The following is a 17,796-nucleotide window of genomic DNA, read 5'->3' on the forward strand; positions in this document are numbered from 1 at the left end:
TCTAAATGGTATCCTAAGAGAGTTTTCTTTACTCCAAAGTAAAGAAAACTTTGGGCAGAGAAGTGCCATTTTTGTACCTTAGATTTGGGTGCATGAAAGTAATTCTCATGGGATGAGTCAATGAACACAGGGTGAAAACAAAGCTTCTGGGAGGTGGTGAGGACATCGTTTCAAGAGTAGGGGTGATGAGTGCTAAGTAGTGTATGTCGGGGGTGGAGGAGGGAGGAGGAGAGTAATGAGTATGAGATATTTTAGATCTAAAAGTGTTGTGACTTGGAATTCCTTGAATATTGACGAGGAGGCAGAGAAAAATACTGGAGAGCTCTGAGATTTTCAGCTTCGCATGAGAGAGATGTACCTTACAGTATAGAACTTTGCTTGCTGATGACATTATTATTCATGTCCATGTGCATAATAAGTAGAATTCGAATGAATGAATGAACAAATGAATGCATGAATAAATAACCTCGGAATCTTCCAAATAACACACATACTTGGATGGCTTTAAGCAAATCTGGTTTATGCTGCAGTCAGTCACGGGAGCGAGCCGTGGACCTGTAAGTGCCTAACAGCCCCCTCAGGCTCACGGGTTACCTCCTCGGAGACACTATACGTCGCACAAGCATACATGTGACATCTTGCAGGCAAAGCCTTCATGTTACTTTTTATGGATATTATAGCTCATTGGACTATTTATATATTCATTATCATGAGATTCTTGACAAGGTATTAGCAGTGTTTGAAATAACAAATTAGTCATCTCTACTGATGGACGGGCACTATCCTTCGGGTTCGTTCAACATAGGGATAGTAGACCATTCATAGTAATTGGTATTTACCTTTTCATGGGAAACATATAAATGTACTTTATAGTATTTTCAAGCCTATCCATAATAAAGTTTGGAGATGCTAATAACATATATTATCAAGTTACTGTGTTAATATTACATTAGGATTGGAAAATCTGATAGAAGGGTTTTATGTATTTCTTTCCCACAAGTCATTATGTGATGTATCTGTCGTTAAATAGTGCTATTTATATCTTTCAATCCACACTAAATATATACATATATTCTTTCTTCCTTTCTTTCTTCCATTTTTCTGATCTGCTTCCATTGATGACTCTATACTTTTGACTCCAGACTGGCAATATGAGGGTAAGATAACAAAAATAAAAATGCCAAACAACCTCATGAACATTGCTTGTCTGTCTTTGTTTTATTCTCTTTAGAACATTATTAAAATTCTATTCACTCCCTTTAATTAGCCCCTTTATCACAATTAAAGTCCAATTATGTTTGTTTCTGTTGTGAAGCTTTAATTACAATTTATCCTTGTTAATCATTCCTTTATGTTGTTTCTTTGGGTTAAATTACCATCCCATTATCTCTGTCCTGAAGGACTTCTGCTCTCCAGTGGTCTCTGCTGGTGTTTTCTCAGTAAGATTTGAGTAGTTTTGTGGTGTACAAAGTGATTGTGTTATGTTGTAAGGAATCTTTGTGGTTCTCATGAAAAATTTTTTAAGCTAAAAAGTAAAGTAATGATGCATATCAATTTGATTGTAGGATTTTTTCTTTTTTCAATACCAATACACATCTCAAAGAATTTCATCTCATGGTGAGTGCTTTACAGTTGTTCCTCCTTACATTTGGTTGTTTTCTCTCTTCAGATTGCAAACTAGCTAGGGGAGGACCACCAGCCACCATAGTTGCTATCGATGAAGAGAGTCGGAATGGTGAGTGAATTTTCTGTTTTACAAATGACTCCTCTGAGAGGGACTTCTTCTCCTTTCAACCCTAGATGTGTTATGTGTGTAAGTAATAAATGAAAGCAGCAGCCCAAATCCACAAACAGCACTCCTTTAATTTCTTCCCTGTATGCATTTAAATTAGGTCATATGCTGAAAATGCTTTACTTGGATAATATATGAGAAAATCCTCCATGACTAGAAAGGTTGTTCGTTCTTGATCGTAAAGGAGTATTTTACTCAGGGTCAGTCCAAGAGTGCACCCAGATAGGGCTGGGATTTATCTTTGTCAATAGATAGAGTTGACTGTCATGCATGCAAACACCTGGTCACCTAACTAAGACACATTGCATTCCTCCAAAAGAGTGGACCACAAGGTAAGCCTTCCACCACCTGTTTACACTGGCTGGAATCCGGTAAGGATTAAGCTCCGCAGCTCACTAGACATGGCAATCTAGGAATGGTTAAGGGGAAAATGAGAATTCTTGGGAAGGGAGAACCTGACCAAAGGTTCTGAGAACAGAGGAAGAAGCTTGAGTGTTGGTTCAGGTTATCTGCCATAATGAACAACTAATACCAAATCCATATTACATTCTTCAAGAAGTACTTTTCCTTATCAAAACCAAAATAAATACAATTGGTGCTTTGTTCTACAACTCTCTCTGGGCCTCTTTTAACTTCAGTGTATGAGTGTTTATAGATTCTTCTCCTCTATTAGGGCTGCAGTAAAATGGTATCTCTTAAGTCTTGGTTTCTATTTCAAACTAAGTGTGTGAGTGTGCTCTAAGGCTCAGTTTGTCTACTAATTTCATAATGGACCTTCCATTGGGCTTCCATTGGGTTTGTTCAGATCATGCTTTCTGTCTGAAAAAGTCTGTCTTCCAGATTTATATATACATATATATGGGGCTTATTAGTGAATGATGTTTTTTTCCTGGAATTTAACCTACATATATTTTGAAGCCTTCAAATGACATATGTAATACCTTCATTGTGCCGTCTTAGAAACATTCCTTTATCCCTTTGAAGAGTTGGTATAATTTTTTTTTTTTCTTCTTGCTTATCCTCTGGAATCAGCCAAAACTGTCCATAGCACTGCTGGCCTCTTTTTAAACAAAATTAATTACCTGTACTAAATTTTAGCAACATTTAAAAAAATCAGAAAAACTTGGGTGTTCTCATTATTTTTAAAAAGCACTGGGTGTTATATGCAACTAATGAATCATTGAACACTACGTCAAAAACTAATGATGTATTACATGTTGGCTAACTGAACATAATAAAAAATAAAAAAATAATAAAAGCTGGTCTGTATTGAGATGAAAGCATATAAAGTTGATGAGTTATTATGATGCTTTTGAATAAATTGGAAGTAAATTTTATGTGTGTCTACAGAAAATGAAAAAAATATGGAAAATTTTGACACGCATGTAGAAAATTATGGTTTATTTATCATTACCTATTTTCCAAATGCAAATCTATAATATTTCAAAAACAAATCTGTGTTTTCTAAATGGTCTACAAGGAAAACAGTTTGCCTTTAATTAATCAGAGACCAAAAAGGACAAAAAAAAAAAAATGATAGAAATCCACTCTCTAGTTTCTTTATTGCTCACTAATTAACTTGAACATATAAGCTGCATTGAACTAAAATACTTAGTTTTACTAAATGATTTTGTTTTAGATTCTGTACAGAGCTCACTTTGCCAGATATCACCAGTAATGATGATATTTTACCACTTGTTATGACGAGATCCCATTTTCCAAAGGATCAGGAGCTGGGCAGGGATGTTGCCCTACAGTGCTGTATAGTGCATGTGATAAACATTCAATATTGTGTTGAAGAAAGTGATGTGATACAGTGTAGTGACGTTGTGTTCTTTAATTGGCATATTGTGTAGAACTGCCCCCTCCTCAGAATTCTGCCAAAGTCATTTGAGTGTCATCACAGGGAATATAAATACTTGCCCAGAGACTAAATGTTTGCATTTTTATTTTACATTAAATGTCTAAAAATACGCGGATCAGGTGAACCTCTGCCAAAGATTATAATACAGTGTGCAGTCATCCTTGTCTTCAGAGTCTAAAGGAAGCAATGCATGAAAATGTGTTTCAGATTTTTCTTCAGGCAATCTAAGAAACTTCCAGTAAGACGGTTAATTCTGATCCTGCTCTTAAACTCTTTTAATTTCTCTCTCTCTCTCTCTCTCTCTCTTTTTAGATGTTATTTATTTATTTATGAGTTATTATGATAACTCACTGACAGAGAGAGAGACAGCCAGCGAGAGAGGGAATACAAGCAGGGGAGTGGGAGAGGAAGAAGCAGGCTCTCAGTGGAACAGGGAGCCTGACATGGGGCTCGATCCCAGGACCCTGGGATCATACCCTGAGCTGAAGGCAGACACTTAATGACTGAGCCACCCAGGTGCCCCAATTTCTCTTTTTCTGAAGCTTTTAATTGGTTGTGATAAAACATGTGGGTATTTGATTTTACCAATATAATACATACCATTTTTAAAGGTTCTGAGACTTCTTAAAAGAAAGGCAGAGGGTGGCTCAGTCAGTTAAGTGTCTAACTTTGGTTTTGGCTCAGGTCATGATCTCAGAGTCATGAGAGGGAGCCCCACATTGGGCTCTGCACTTGGCATGCAGTCTGCTTGAGATTCTCTCCATCTCCATCTCCATCTCCCTCTGCCCCTCCCCACTACTCATGCTGTCTCTCTCTCTCTCTCTCTCTCTCTCTCGCAAATAAAAGAAGTAAAATCTTTTAAAAAATGAGGCAGAGCAAATCCTTTATTAAGCCAAAATAATAAGTTTATTGTGTGTCAACTTACCTTTGGTTTACTGTATTGATGTCTGCAGGTAAATAACCTCTATTGCTAAATGCGTCCTCCACTAAAGCACAGATTTTAATAGCTCAGTTTTTTAAAAATCTATACTTAATTCTCTTATGTAAGTCATTGAGGTACATGTATAGAATGCCCATTATTTGTCACATGCATCTGCATCATTCATAATTTTTAGACTCTGTAGGATGGGAATATTGCCTCTTTGTGAATATGGATGCTAAGTGCATTTGCACAAATAGGTATGTTTGAAAGAATTAAAACTGTCATGGGTGGAGATCCATAAACTTCTTAGTAACTCTGAGCTCTCTTAGATTCTTCCCCTCTCTGATCATCATTCTCAAGAACATACTGATAACAGATTCTTTATCTCACCCACGATCTGAATCAGCTCATTTTCATCAAAACTATAAGAAAATCCAGCTTATGTCTTAAGGACATGGCGTCAACACATAAATAGACAAACACTGGCTCCTGACGACCATCAGAATGTTCTGGAGCTGGTATGGAGAGCGTGTTTCGTGTGCAATCACATTTAGAGAGGAGAATGCACACAGAGAAATGGACTGGGGCATATTCCCTTGTTTGATAGAATGAGAATATCTCAAAATTCCTTCTGGAAAACTTACATCCACACAAAAGCCTACACATGTGTGTTTATAGCAGCTTTATCTCTAATTTCTAAAACTTGGAAGCAACTTAAATGTCCTTCAATAAGTGGATGGATAAACTGTGGTATATCCTGACCAATTCAGTGTGGAAAAGGAAAGATCTGTCAAACCATGAAAGATATGAAATTATCCTTTTTTTAAATTATTTTTTTAATTCCAGTACAATTAACATACATTGTTATATTAGTTTCAGGTGGACAATATACTGATTTAGCTATTCTATACATTACTCAGGATTCATCACAATAAATGTACTCTTAATCCCCTGTTTAACCCGTCCCCCTCCCCTCCTGCCATCTGCTAACCACCATTGTATTCTCTATAATTAAGAGTGGTTTCTTTGTCTCTTTTTTGTTTGCTTGTTTGTTTCCTAAATTCCACGTGAGTAAAATCATATGGTACTTGTCTTGTTCTGACTGATTCATTTCACTTAGCATTATGCTCCCTAGATTCATCCATGTTACTGCAATTGACAAGATTTCTTTTTTTTTTTTTTATGGCTGAGAGAGATCCCTTTATATATATGTATATGTATATATGTATGTATGTATGTATATACATATATATATATATATATATATATATATATATATATACACACACCACATCTTCTTTATGCATTCATATCAGTGCACACTTGAGTTACTTCTATATTTTGGCTATGGTAAATAATGCTTCAGTAAACATAGAGGTGCATTTATCTTTTTGAATTAGTGTTTTAGTATTCTTTGGGTAGAAGATCAGTAGTAAAATTACTAGATCATATGATAATTCTATTTTTAATTTTTTGAGGCATCTCCATACTGTTTTCTACAGTGGCTGCACCAGTTTGCATTCCCACCAACAGTTCATGAGGGTTCCCCTTTCTCCACATCCTCCCACCAACACCTGTTATTTCTTGGGTTTTTCGTTTTAGCCACTATGATGGATATAAGATGATATCTCATTGTGGTTTTGATTTGCATTTCCCTGATGATGAGTGATGGTGACCATCTTTTCATGTGTCTGTTGGCCATCTGGATGTCTTCTTTGGATAAATATCTGTTCATGTCTTCGGCCCATTTTTAAATTGTATTATTAAATATTTTGGATACTAACCCTTCATTGGATAAAATATTTGCAAATATCTTCTCCCACTCAGTAGATTGTCTTTTTGTTTTGTTGATTGTTTCCTTCACTGTGCAGAAGCTTTTCATTTTGATGTAGTCTCAATAGTTTATTTTTGCTTTTAGTTCCCTTGCCTTAGAAGACATACCTAGAAATATGTTGCCACAGCAATGTCAGAGAAATCATTGCCTGTGTTTTCATCTAAGATTTTTATGGTTTCAGGGCTCATATTTAGGTCTTTAATCCATTTTTATTTTATTTTTGGGTATGGTGTAAGAAAGTATCATTTTTTTTTTTTTTTGCATGTCACTGTCTAGTTTTCCCAACACCATTTGCTAAAGAGACTTTTCCCCCTTGCTTCCTTGGTTGAAGATTAATTGACCACATAGTTGTGGGTTTATTTCTGGGCCTTCTGTTCTGCTTTATTAATTTATGTGCTTATTTTTGTGCCTATATCATACTGTTTTGATTACTGCAGTTTTGTAGTATGTCTTGAAATGTGGGATTGCGATACCTCCAGTTTTGTTCTTTTTCAAGATTGTTATGGCTATTTGGAGTCTTTTGTGGTACCATACAAATTTTAGGATTATTTGTTCTAGTTCTGTGAAAAATACTAGGTATTTTTAGGGATTGCATTAAATCTATAGATTGCTCTGAGTACTATAGACATTTTAACATCTGTTTTCTCAATCCATGAGCATGGGGATATCTTTCCATTTGTTTGTGAAATTTACAATTTCTTTCATCAGTGTTTTACATTTTTAAAGTATAGGTCTTTCACCTCCTTGGATAAGTTTATTCCTAGGTATTTTGTTATTTTTGATGCAATTGTAAATGGGATTGTTTTCTTAATTTCCTTTTATACTACTTCATTATTAGTGTATGGAAATGTAATGGATATCTCTATATTGATTTGGCATCCCATGACCTTACTGAACTCATTTATCAGTTCTGCTAGTTTTTTTGGTAGAGTCTTTAGTGTTTTCTGTACATAGTGTCATGTCATCTGCAAATACTGGAAGTTTTACTTCTTCCTTACCAATCTGGTTGCCTTTTATTTCTTTTTGTTGTCTGGTTGCTGTGGTTAGGATTTCCAGTACTATGCTGAATGAAAGTGATGAGAGTTGATATCCTTATCTTTTTTTTTTTATTTTAATGTTTTTGTATTATATTATGTTAGTCACAATACAGTACATCCCTGGTTTCCAATATAAAGCTCGATGCTTCATTACTTGCGTATAACACCCAGTGCACCATGCAACACGTGCCCTCCTCACTACCCATCACCAGTCCATCCCATTTCCCCACTCCCCTCCCCTCTGAAGTCCTCAGTTTGTTTCTCAGAGTCCATAGTCTCTCATGCTTCATTCCCCCTTCTGATTATCCCCCCTTTCTTTATCCCTTTCTCCCCCTACCGATCTTCCTAGTTCTTATGTTCCATAGATGAGAGAAATCATGTGATAATTGTCTTTCTCTGCTTGACTTATTTCACTTATGATATCCTTATCTTGCCTTATCTTGTTCTTGATCTTTGAGGGAAAGTTCTCAATTTTTCACCATTGAGTATGACGTTAGCTGTGGGTTTTTTATATGGCCTTTATTATGTTGAGGTATGTTCCCTCTAAACCTACTTTGTAAAGAGTTTTTCTCATGAGAAGATATTGTACTTTGTCAAATGCTTTTTCTGCATCTCTTGAAATGATCATATTGTTCGTATCTTTTTTATGTTGATGTGATGTATCATGTTGATTAATTTGCCAATATTGAACTGCCCTTGCAAGCCTGGAATAAATCCCACTTGATTGTGCTGAATGTTTCTGGTTTTGTTTTGTTATAATACATTAATTGTCCGATCTGGTTTGCTACTATATTGTGAGGAGTTTTGCCTCTATGTTCATCAGAGATATTGGCCAGTAATTCTTCTTTCTTTTTTTTTTTTTTTTTTTTTTTTTTTGTAGTGTCTTTTTCTAGTTTTGGTATCAGGCTAATGCTGGCCTCATTGAATTTGGAAGCTTTCCTTCCTGTTCTAAATTTGGAATAATTTAAGAACAGGTATTAACTCTTTTTAAATGTTTGGTAGAACTCACCTGTGAAGCCATCTGGTCCTGGACTTTTGTTCATTGAGGTTTTTTTTTTTTTTTTTTTTTTTTTTTTACTACTTCAATATCATTGCTGGTAATCAGTCTGTTCAAATTTTCTATTCTCCCTGATTAAGTTTTGAGAGATTAAATGTTTCTAGGAATTTATCTGTTTCTTCTACGTTGTCCAATTTGTTGGTATATAGTTTTTAATAATACCCCCTTCATCTTTTATATTTCTGTGGTATTGGTTGTTTCTTCTCCTTTCTCATTTCTGATTGTGTTAATTTGACTCCTCTCCGCACCCCCATAACTCTTTCTCTCTCTTTTTTTAAATGGGTCTGGATAAAGGTCAATCAATTTTGTTGATCTTTTCAAAGAACCAAGTCCTGATTTCATTGATCTGTTCAATTGTTTTTGTTTGGTTTGGTTTTGTTTGTTCAGTTTCTATTCTGTTTATTTTTTTGCTTTAATCTTTATTATTTCCTTCCTTTTACTGGTTTTAGTAACCTTTTGTTGGTTCTTCTTTTTTAAGCTCCTTTATGTGTAAGTTTGTTTATTTGAGATTTATCTTGCTTTGAGATTATCTCGCTTGAGGTAGGCCTCTATTGCTATAAATTTCCCTCTTAGAACAGCCTTTGCTGCATCCCAAAGATTTCAGACCATTGAATTTTCATTTTCCTTTGTCTCCATGTATTTTGTTTTTTAATTTCCTCTTTCATTTCTTGGTTCACCCATTCATTATTAAGTACCATATTACTTAACCTGCATGTATTTGTGTTCTTTCTAGATTTTTTCTTGTAGTTGATTTTTAGTTTCATAGTGCTATTGTTGGAAAAGATGAATAATATGACTTCAGTCTTTTTTAATTTGTTGAGAGTTGTTTTGTGGCCTAACATATATCTGTTCTGGAGAATGTTCCATGTGCACTTGAAAAGAATGTGTATGCTGCTGTTTTAGGGTGGAATGTTCTGAGTATATCTGTTAGATCTGTCTGATCTAATGTATCTTTCAAGGATACTGTTTCCTTGTTGATTTTCTGTTTGGATGAACTATCCATTGATTCAAGTGGGATGTTAAAATTCCCTACTGTTTTTGTGCTACTATTGATTACTTCTTTTATGTTTGTTATTAGCAGCTCTATGGATGTGGGTGCTCTCTTTTTGGTTACATAAATGTTTACAATTGTTATATCTTCTCCCTTTATGATTACATAATGTCCTTCTTTATCTCTTGTTAGAGTATTTGTTTTAAAATGTATTTTGTAGACATGTAGAAATCTTAAGTGCACATAAATAAGTGAAAGAAGCCAATCTGAAAAAATCTACATATGTATGATTCCAACTGGAAAGGTAAATTATGGAGGCATTCTTGAAAAGGCAAAATTACAGAGAAAATAAAAAGTTCAGTAGAGTCTGAGAGTGGTGGGACAGAGATAAATAAGTACGATGCAGAGGATTTTTTTGAGCATGAAAATACTCTGTATGATATTTTAATGATGGAGTTATATCATCATATATTTGTCCAAACCCACAGAATGCACAATACTAAGAGGGAATCCTAAGGTAAACTGTGGACTTTGGGTGATCTTGATGTGTCAGTGTAGGCTTATCCTTAATTAAAAACAAAACAAAACAAAACAAACAAACAAAAACGGTACCATTCTGATAGTGGTGTTGATAATGGAAGATGCTGTGCATGTGTGGGCATAGGGGAAAATCTCTGTCACTCTCATTTTTTATTGTAAACCTAAAACTGCTCTAAAAAATAGTCTTAAAAAATCTTTCTGGGGGGCGCCTGGGTGGCACAGCGGTTGGGCGTCTGCCGTTGGCTCAGGGCATGATCCTGGCGTTATGGGATCGGGCCCCACATCAGGCTCCTCTGCTATGAGCCTGCTTCTTCCTCTCCCACTCCCTGTTCTTGTGTTCCCTCTCTCGCTGGCTGTCTCTATCTCTGTCAAATAAATAAATAAAATCTTAAAAAAAAAAAATCTTTCTGGAAATACATGTTCTAGGTTAAGTGGACTCCGAGTTGCTTATGGCATTGAGTCCTTACTGGAAGGAGGGAGGAGGAGTTAAACTGGGACCTTTGACAGTCTGCCCCCAAGTGCCAACTGCTGTATAGCAACTGTGGCATGGCTTCCAAACAGATTTTAGAACATCGAGTTCAGGCTAATCCTCAGAAACTGGATAAGTGGATAAGCAGTGCCAAGGCAAGGGGACAAGAAAATGATTTTAAGTCCTGGTTAGGACGTAACACTGTAGTTGTACAAAAATGGAAAGATTTGGAGACAAAAGGGTATCACTATCTAAGTGAGGGATTAAAGGCCCATCCTAAAGGTCCTTTATAGATTTTAAGTCAAAAAGACATTGTGGGCTGACAGCAAATTTAAGAAATGAACGATGATGCTGAGTGTCTCTAGAGTTTGAAAGTAGCTGCCAACAAAGGAACCCACAGCTGACTTAATGAAGAAGTTTCCTTTTCATTCTCAGGGAGCATTCCAGAGCTAGGATATAAATGAGGTTGAAGATTATAGATCTCTACATGCTTCCTGGAAGGTAGAGGAGGTCATCAAGAGGAGTGATGACTTCAGTTGGTCACTCCTTCCCCAGAATTGCTCTAGTCCACCTGCACAGTTAGGGGAGGGAAGGAAGGGATGTGGAGGTGGTCCCTCACTTGAAACAGTTATGGTACGAGGGGTATTTAAGTTCCTCAGCATTCTTTCCCTTCCATTGCCCAAACCGCTAGACTTGGAGGAGGAGGAGATTACATTTTTATGTTGATGTTTTTCTCTCCTTATAGTTGTCAATTACATATACTTTATTTTCCAGGAAGGAGTTAGTCAGACTCTGCCCTGCACCCCCCCAAAGGGTCCCACATGGAATTACACGCACTCTTAGTAAAAGAGAACTTGCACTCATGGACAGAAAAAAATCTTCAAATAACCAACATGTTTTAATGAAAATTCCCAAAGTTTAAACAAAGTGTGATGTGATAAAAATCTTTGATATCCAAATCTTCAGAACCCACCCATTTTGCCTATTTTTACTCATTTTCTTCATTGTCTAAAGAGAAAAGAATCTAAACCGGGTGAAGGTTTTTATCAGAGTGGAAGAAGAGTAGACTGTATGGAATAGTGCACAGCAGAAGATGACAAGAACCACAGATGTGTGACTTCATCAGATATTCAGGAGAGGGGCACTAAGGAACCAAGATGGCAGGTGTGGGGCAGCTGGAATGCCTGTGTTCTTTTCAAGAAAAGTGGGAGACTCCCAAGAAGTCATGGCTTCTGGGAATACATAGCAGATGAAAAATGTCTCAATAATTGTTGTCAGAGATAGATTCCTTGACTCCTGTAAATATTTGAAGAAATGTTGTTAAAGATTGAAATTCTTATCTGGGCCTGTCATTGGGCCATGCTTCTTTCAATGAATCAAAACTAGGACTCTGGTTTGAGATACCCCTAGATTTATTTTTCTGTCTCACTGTTCCTGTCTCTGTCTCTCTCTCAGTTCCATAATAAATAACTATTTTGGTTATTTCAAATAAAGAATATAATAACTGAGTGTTGTCTATTTAATATATATATATATTAAATAAAATTTGAATTACAAGATACCTTCTGAGATAATAAGCTTTTGAAAAGTTGTATAGAGCTTTACTCATGAAAAAAAAGGGGAGGAAGAATCTGGTGAGTATGTCCTATGAGAGGGCTATTTTGAAATGTTTGTTTTAAACCACTACTTTCTGTAGACACTTTAATTCCATCCCTGTTGTGCATTGTTGTCTCATTACTAATGTAAACCATGTTTGCCTCTTTCTTTGATGTCCTCATCAGTAATCCCAGAATAATTCCATATCTGAACTATGGAAAAATTAAAAGGCAAATTTAAAACAAACAAAGAAAATATGGTTTTATGCAAATGACTATACGGTACATTATGAAACACAGCAACCATAGCAATGGTAGCAACTCTGCAAAGGTTAGGGTAAGTTAATGGATGACGGAACGAGCTTATGAAATAACTGATGTAAGACTAGTATTTTCCATGGGTTTATGAAGGATCATTAGTGATGACATCAAGGAATCGATCTTTAGCCTAATAAGGCAATTTTGTTTTTTCTGGTTAAATAGGAAAAATATTTTCTTCTTGTTCTATAATTTGTTACATTCTAACTTGATTCTTAACTGCCTAAGAAATTACGTATTTTCACAAGACATTAGTGGTCTTCTGGCTAGATTGCTGGTGGATGTTGCATAGGACCAAAATCATGATTACAGATTCTTTATTGTCATTTTATTGTTGACTTCCCCCAGTCTTCACCAAGTCATTCTGAATTATTGCCAGTGAAAGATGTACTAAAGAGATTTTTTTCCATAAATTCTAAGGAGTTAAATGAAGCTATCCAAACTACATTTGCCAACGTCAGACCTAAGTTAATGTAAAAAAAAAAAATCATGTTCAATTCTTCATGTATTTTAATCCTCTTATGATTGTGTCTATATGACAACTGTTATAAGAGGAAACAATTTGGCTCTGCTCATTACTGGTGAAGCTATATATGCAATGATGCATCCTGCTTCTTTCCAAAGAGTCATTTCCTAAAAGGTCAGCAGCCAAAACCTCCTCAATATATATCTGTGAAATGAGAAGTAAATAGAAAAGTTTCTAAGCATTAAGGAAATAGGTTGTTACTTATCTCCTCAAGTAATCTAGAATTTCATTGATGTTGAATCATATAGGATAGTTTGTTGATGATCTTTCTTTGCCTGTGTGTTGACTAAATAGAACCGAATATGCAGTGGGATTGCTGGAGTGATGGAGAGATCCTAAAACAAGGGGCAGGAGAAATCACAAGGCAGATGGAAGTCAGAAAGGCCAGAGAGCCAGGGCACTTTATATGAGGAAGACAACTCTGTGAAAGTTAGTAGCCCCTCGTTTACCGTTTAAATTTTGGAATGCTAATGTTATTAACAACGATGAAGAGATTAAGTAGTGGAAAATGACCCTGGTCTCTAAGTAAGTGAAAAGTGCTTTTAAAAAAATATATATATTCTAACTGTATTTTTCCTTGTTTAAATCCTTTATTTTAATCACATGTCTAATAAGAATAAGACCGAATTATATAGAATTACAGCATGTTACATACACTCACACACACACAATCCCAGATGATGCTGTTCTCATGAGCCTTTTTTCTATAGAGAGTATCTAAGTCATAAGTCATTAAGGCAAATGTTGGAAACTGGTGTTGATTTATTTTCATAGACTGTTGGAATTCAGGCCATGGGCCATGGTGGGCAGTAAGAATGAGCCTTTGTATTAGAAGGAAAGTCTATTAGGTTCTATCCACTTGTAACCATGTAGAGAAGGCCCTCCTTTTGTTTGTTTTTGTTTTTTGGGTTTTTTGTCAGAACAATAGGAAATTCTGTATATTTAAGATTTCATTCTAACCTCTACGATATCGGCCAAAGCAACCTTTTTCATGACACATCCCCAAAGGCAAGAGAAACAAAAGATAAAATGAATTTATGGGACTTCATCAAGATTAAAAGTTTCTGCACAGCCAAGGAAACAGTCAGAAAAACTAAGAGGCAGCCCACGGAATGGGAGAATATATTTGCAAATGACACTACAGATAAAGGACTGGTATCCAAGATCTACAAAGAACTTCTCAAACTCAATACACGAGAAACAAATAAACAAATCAAAAAATGGGCAGAAGATATCAACAGACACTTTTCCAATGAAGACATACAAATGGCTAACAGACGCATGAAAAAATGTTCAAAATCATTAGCCATCAAGGAAATTCAAATCAAAACCACACTGAGATACCACCTTACGCCAGTTAGAATGGCAAAAATAGACAAGGCAAGAAACAACAATTGTTGGAGAGGATGTGGAGAAAGGGGATCCCTCCTACATTGTTGGTGGGAATGCAAGTTGGTACAGCCACTCTGGAAAACAGTGTGGAGGTCCCTTAAAAAGTTAAAAATTGAGCTACCCTATGATCCAGCCATTGCACTACTGGGTATTTACCCCAATGATACAGACGTAGGGAAGAGAAGGGCCATATGCACCCCAATGTTCATAGCAGCAATGTCCACAATAGCTAAATCGTGGAAGGAGCCGAGATGCCCTTCAACAGATGACTGGATTAAGAAGTTGTGGTCCATATATACAATGGAATATTACTCAGCTATCAGAAAGAACGAGTTCTCAACATTTGCTACAACATGGACGGCACTGGAGGAGATAATGCTAAGTGAAATAAGTCAAGCAGAGAAAGACAACTATCATATGATTTCTCTCATCTATGGAACATAAGAACTAGGAAGATCGGTAGGGGAAGAAAGGGATAAAGAAAGGAAGGGTAATCAGAAGGGGGAATGAAACATGAGAGACTATGGACTATGAGAAACAAACTGAGGACTTCAGAGGGGAGGGGGGTGGGGGAATGGGATAGACCGGTGATGGGTAGTAAGGAGGGCACGTACTGCATGGTGCACTGGGTGTTATACACAACTAATGAATCATCGAGCCTTACATCGGAAACCGGGGATGTACTGTATGGTGACTAACATAATATAATAAAAAATCATTAAAATAAAAAAAATAAATTAAAAAAAAAGATTTCATTCTAATTTAAATTTTGATGCCTTTTATGAAGCCAAACAAAGCACATCTGTATGCTTCCTGTCACCTGCAGGCCACTGATATTTTGACTTTTTTTTTTAATTATTCTGTTATGTTCGTCACCATACGGTACATCATTAGTTTTGATGTAGTGTTCCATGATTCATTGTTTGCATGTAACACACAGTGCCCCATGTAGTACATGCCCTCCTTAATACCCATCACCGGGCTAGCCCATCCCCCCATCCCCCTCCCCTCTGAAACCCTCAGTTTGTTTCCTGGAGTCCTAATTTAGGCAGCAAAGGTGAGATAATTGAGTTAGGATGATGTAAAAGACAGAGATTCTTCTATATGGGAGAAGCAGCCTCCGGGGGGTGAGTTGGTTTTGAGTTTTCTCTGCACATCCTGGGCACGCTTCACATTTGGGTGGTGTAATCTCTGGGTTTAGTTGGGGAGTGAGTCCCTGATGGAAATTATTTATGAGCTTTGGGATAGAGGAAGCACTGAAGTTTAATTCCTGGGGATAGTCTCTGCCCAGAACCTTCTCAGAAGTATTGACATCTGCCTTCTTCAGGTGAGCTCTCCTTGGGCTTGATTCCACCCTTCCCAGGACCTCCCTGAGTCATGAATGGTTCTTTGATTTCTTCTCTTCCTTATGAACCAATATTGGCCACTAGATTACTGATGGTTGTTACTGAGACATGGAAATGTGAAGTGGGTCAGTACTCTCACTTCTGAATAGAGAGGAGTAATAAACATTGTACAGGTTATGAAACAGTAACCTGGATGGTATGAAACATTTCTTAGACTTAAAGTAACTCCTCTAGCAGTTTTCAAAACAAGTGTTCAAATGCCGTGTATTTCTAACTGGAATTGCTAATGTAATTCAATTAAATATGCTTACAAGTGTGCTGTGCGGATTAATGAATATGAAAGTACCTGGTATCCCTTTATCTACAGCTCCGTCACAAGACTGTGAAGGATGCACTAAAAGCTAGCATTTATTTTATATCTATATCGGAGGACACAGTTTAAGCGAATAGTACATACTTATTCCTTAGAACAAATAAAAAAGGAATCTCAGTCATAAAAGATTTGGGGAATCATCACAGCTAGGCATCATCACAGTAGAGTCAGCATGGTTAAAATTCAACTGAGTTTATTAAATAGACTATGTAGATACACTCATACAGTAAAAGTGCTTTCTTTTTAATCTACTCAAAGTACTTGCCACTGGTGACCAGGAGCAAGTTTTGTTGTTGTTGCTTGTTTTGTTTTGTTTTGGTATTAGTTCTTATTTTTGCTTTCTAGGTTCCATATTTGCCAGACAGTAATTCTTAGTTCTTAAGTCTCAAAAGCTAGCTGCTTAGCACTGGACACGCCTTCTTAACTCACAACAACCTGGAAACAAGGCTCTTGCCGTGACAAGAGCATCAGACGATCTTCTTGTCCCTGCTCTTGCTTTTGCCAGTATTTTTCTTCTTGTTTGCTTTTGAAAATCTACAAATCTACAAAACACTGTTATTTGAATTTTTGCATGTGTGTGTAGTTAATGGGCTCGCTTCTTAAAATGATTTTGAGTAGGAAAAGAATAGCTACCAGTGGAGGCGTGCAAGGCAAATTATCTCCCAAGTTTCCCGACAGGGTTCATTTACTATCCTTCGAAGTATTTATTTAGCAGTGTGAGAGCTTTTATTGGCACCAGACTAAAGGTTACAAATGAATTCAAAACAAATTAAAAACAAAACGAATAATTGAGGTGCTACCCTTGAGACTTTGTCTGAAATTTTAGAAACAATCAATTTAAGATTTCTTTGTAGTGAATAAGCTTTATGCAACACTGTTATAAGCAAAGTTGTTCTTTTATTTTTTGTGTTTCTAATGACCAGTTAATACCTCAACCAGTTTCCCATGCTGTGACAAGTAGCAATTATGAAAATGAATGTTTTATTTCTATTATTTGAATATTCTTTTGACACCTTGAGTTTTGCTATCTCTAAAATGATGCCCCACGGTGAACAGGCTCTTGTCACTTAATACCATTTGTTTTTTGAAATCTGTTATGAGTCCCAGAAGAGAAGAAATTATTTCAGTTTGATTTCAGTCTGTTTCAAAATGCCATCTAAGACCCACAAAATATCTTGTTTCTCCATCCTTTTCATTCTTTTTCTAATGCTTATATATATATATATATATATATATATATATATATGGAATATTAGGATCATTTATATATAATATATTATATATAATATATTATTAATATAATATAATATATATAATATATATAATATATATATATGGGGTTCTAGGCAAAATAATAAAATGATATCTGACTTTGAGGAAACTAAGTACCAGCAATTTGGAATTGAATAAAGAGATCATTTTTATCTTCCCACATAATCCCAGTTTAGCTGCCCATATGATGGATTTCTAGATTAGAAATCCCTATTCCTTATATAGAAACATCTTTATCATTATGAATGAGTGAAACGTTGATAAGAAACTGTAAACATTCTTCTATTTTTCTGTTTTTGTTTGTTTGTTTTTTAGAAATCTTCAGGTATCCTCTCTTAGGCTTCAGTTTTATAAAAGTATGCTGTTTAATATTTTTGAGATGTTATATTGTATTTTAAGTACTAATATAAATTTGGCCTTCTTTCCCATAGCATATCCGTCTTTAACTTAAATTTTAATTTTTAAATT

The 17,796-nt window shown here is 35.8% G+C and overlaps 1 protein-coding gene across 1 annotated transcript in view; it reads left to right on the forward strand.

Moving 5' to 3' along the window:
* The window catches only part of PCDH15 (protocadherin related 15), a 1,631,248-nt gene that overhangs the window by 978,086 nt on the left and 635,366 nt on the right, over nucleotides 1–17,796 (forward strand). The window contains exon 5 of the mRNA XM_057308638.1: nucleotides 1,670–1,735. Coding sequence (XP_057164621.1) covers nucleotides 1,670–1,735 — 66 coding nt within the window. The remainder of the gene's footprint in view (nucleotides 1–1,669; nucleotides 1,736–17,796) is intronic.

This window comes from Ursus arctos, unplaced genomic scaffold (genome assembly GCF_023065955.2).
Source record: "Ursus arctos isolate Adak ecotype North America unplaced genomic scaffold, UrsArc2.0 scaffold_7, whole genome shotgun sequence".
NCBI classification, from domain to species: Eukaryota; Metazoa; Chordata; class Mammalia; order Carnivora; family Ursidae; genus Ursus; species Ursus arctos.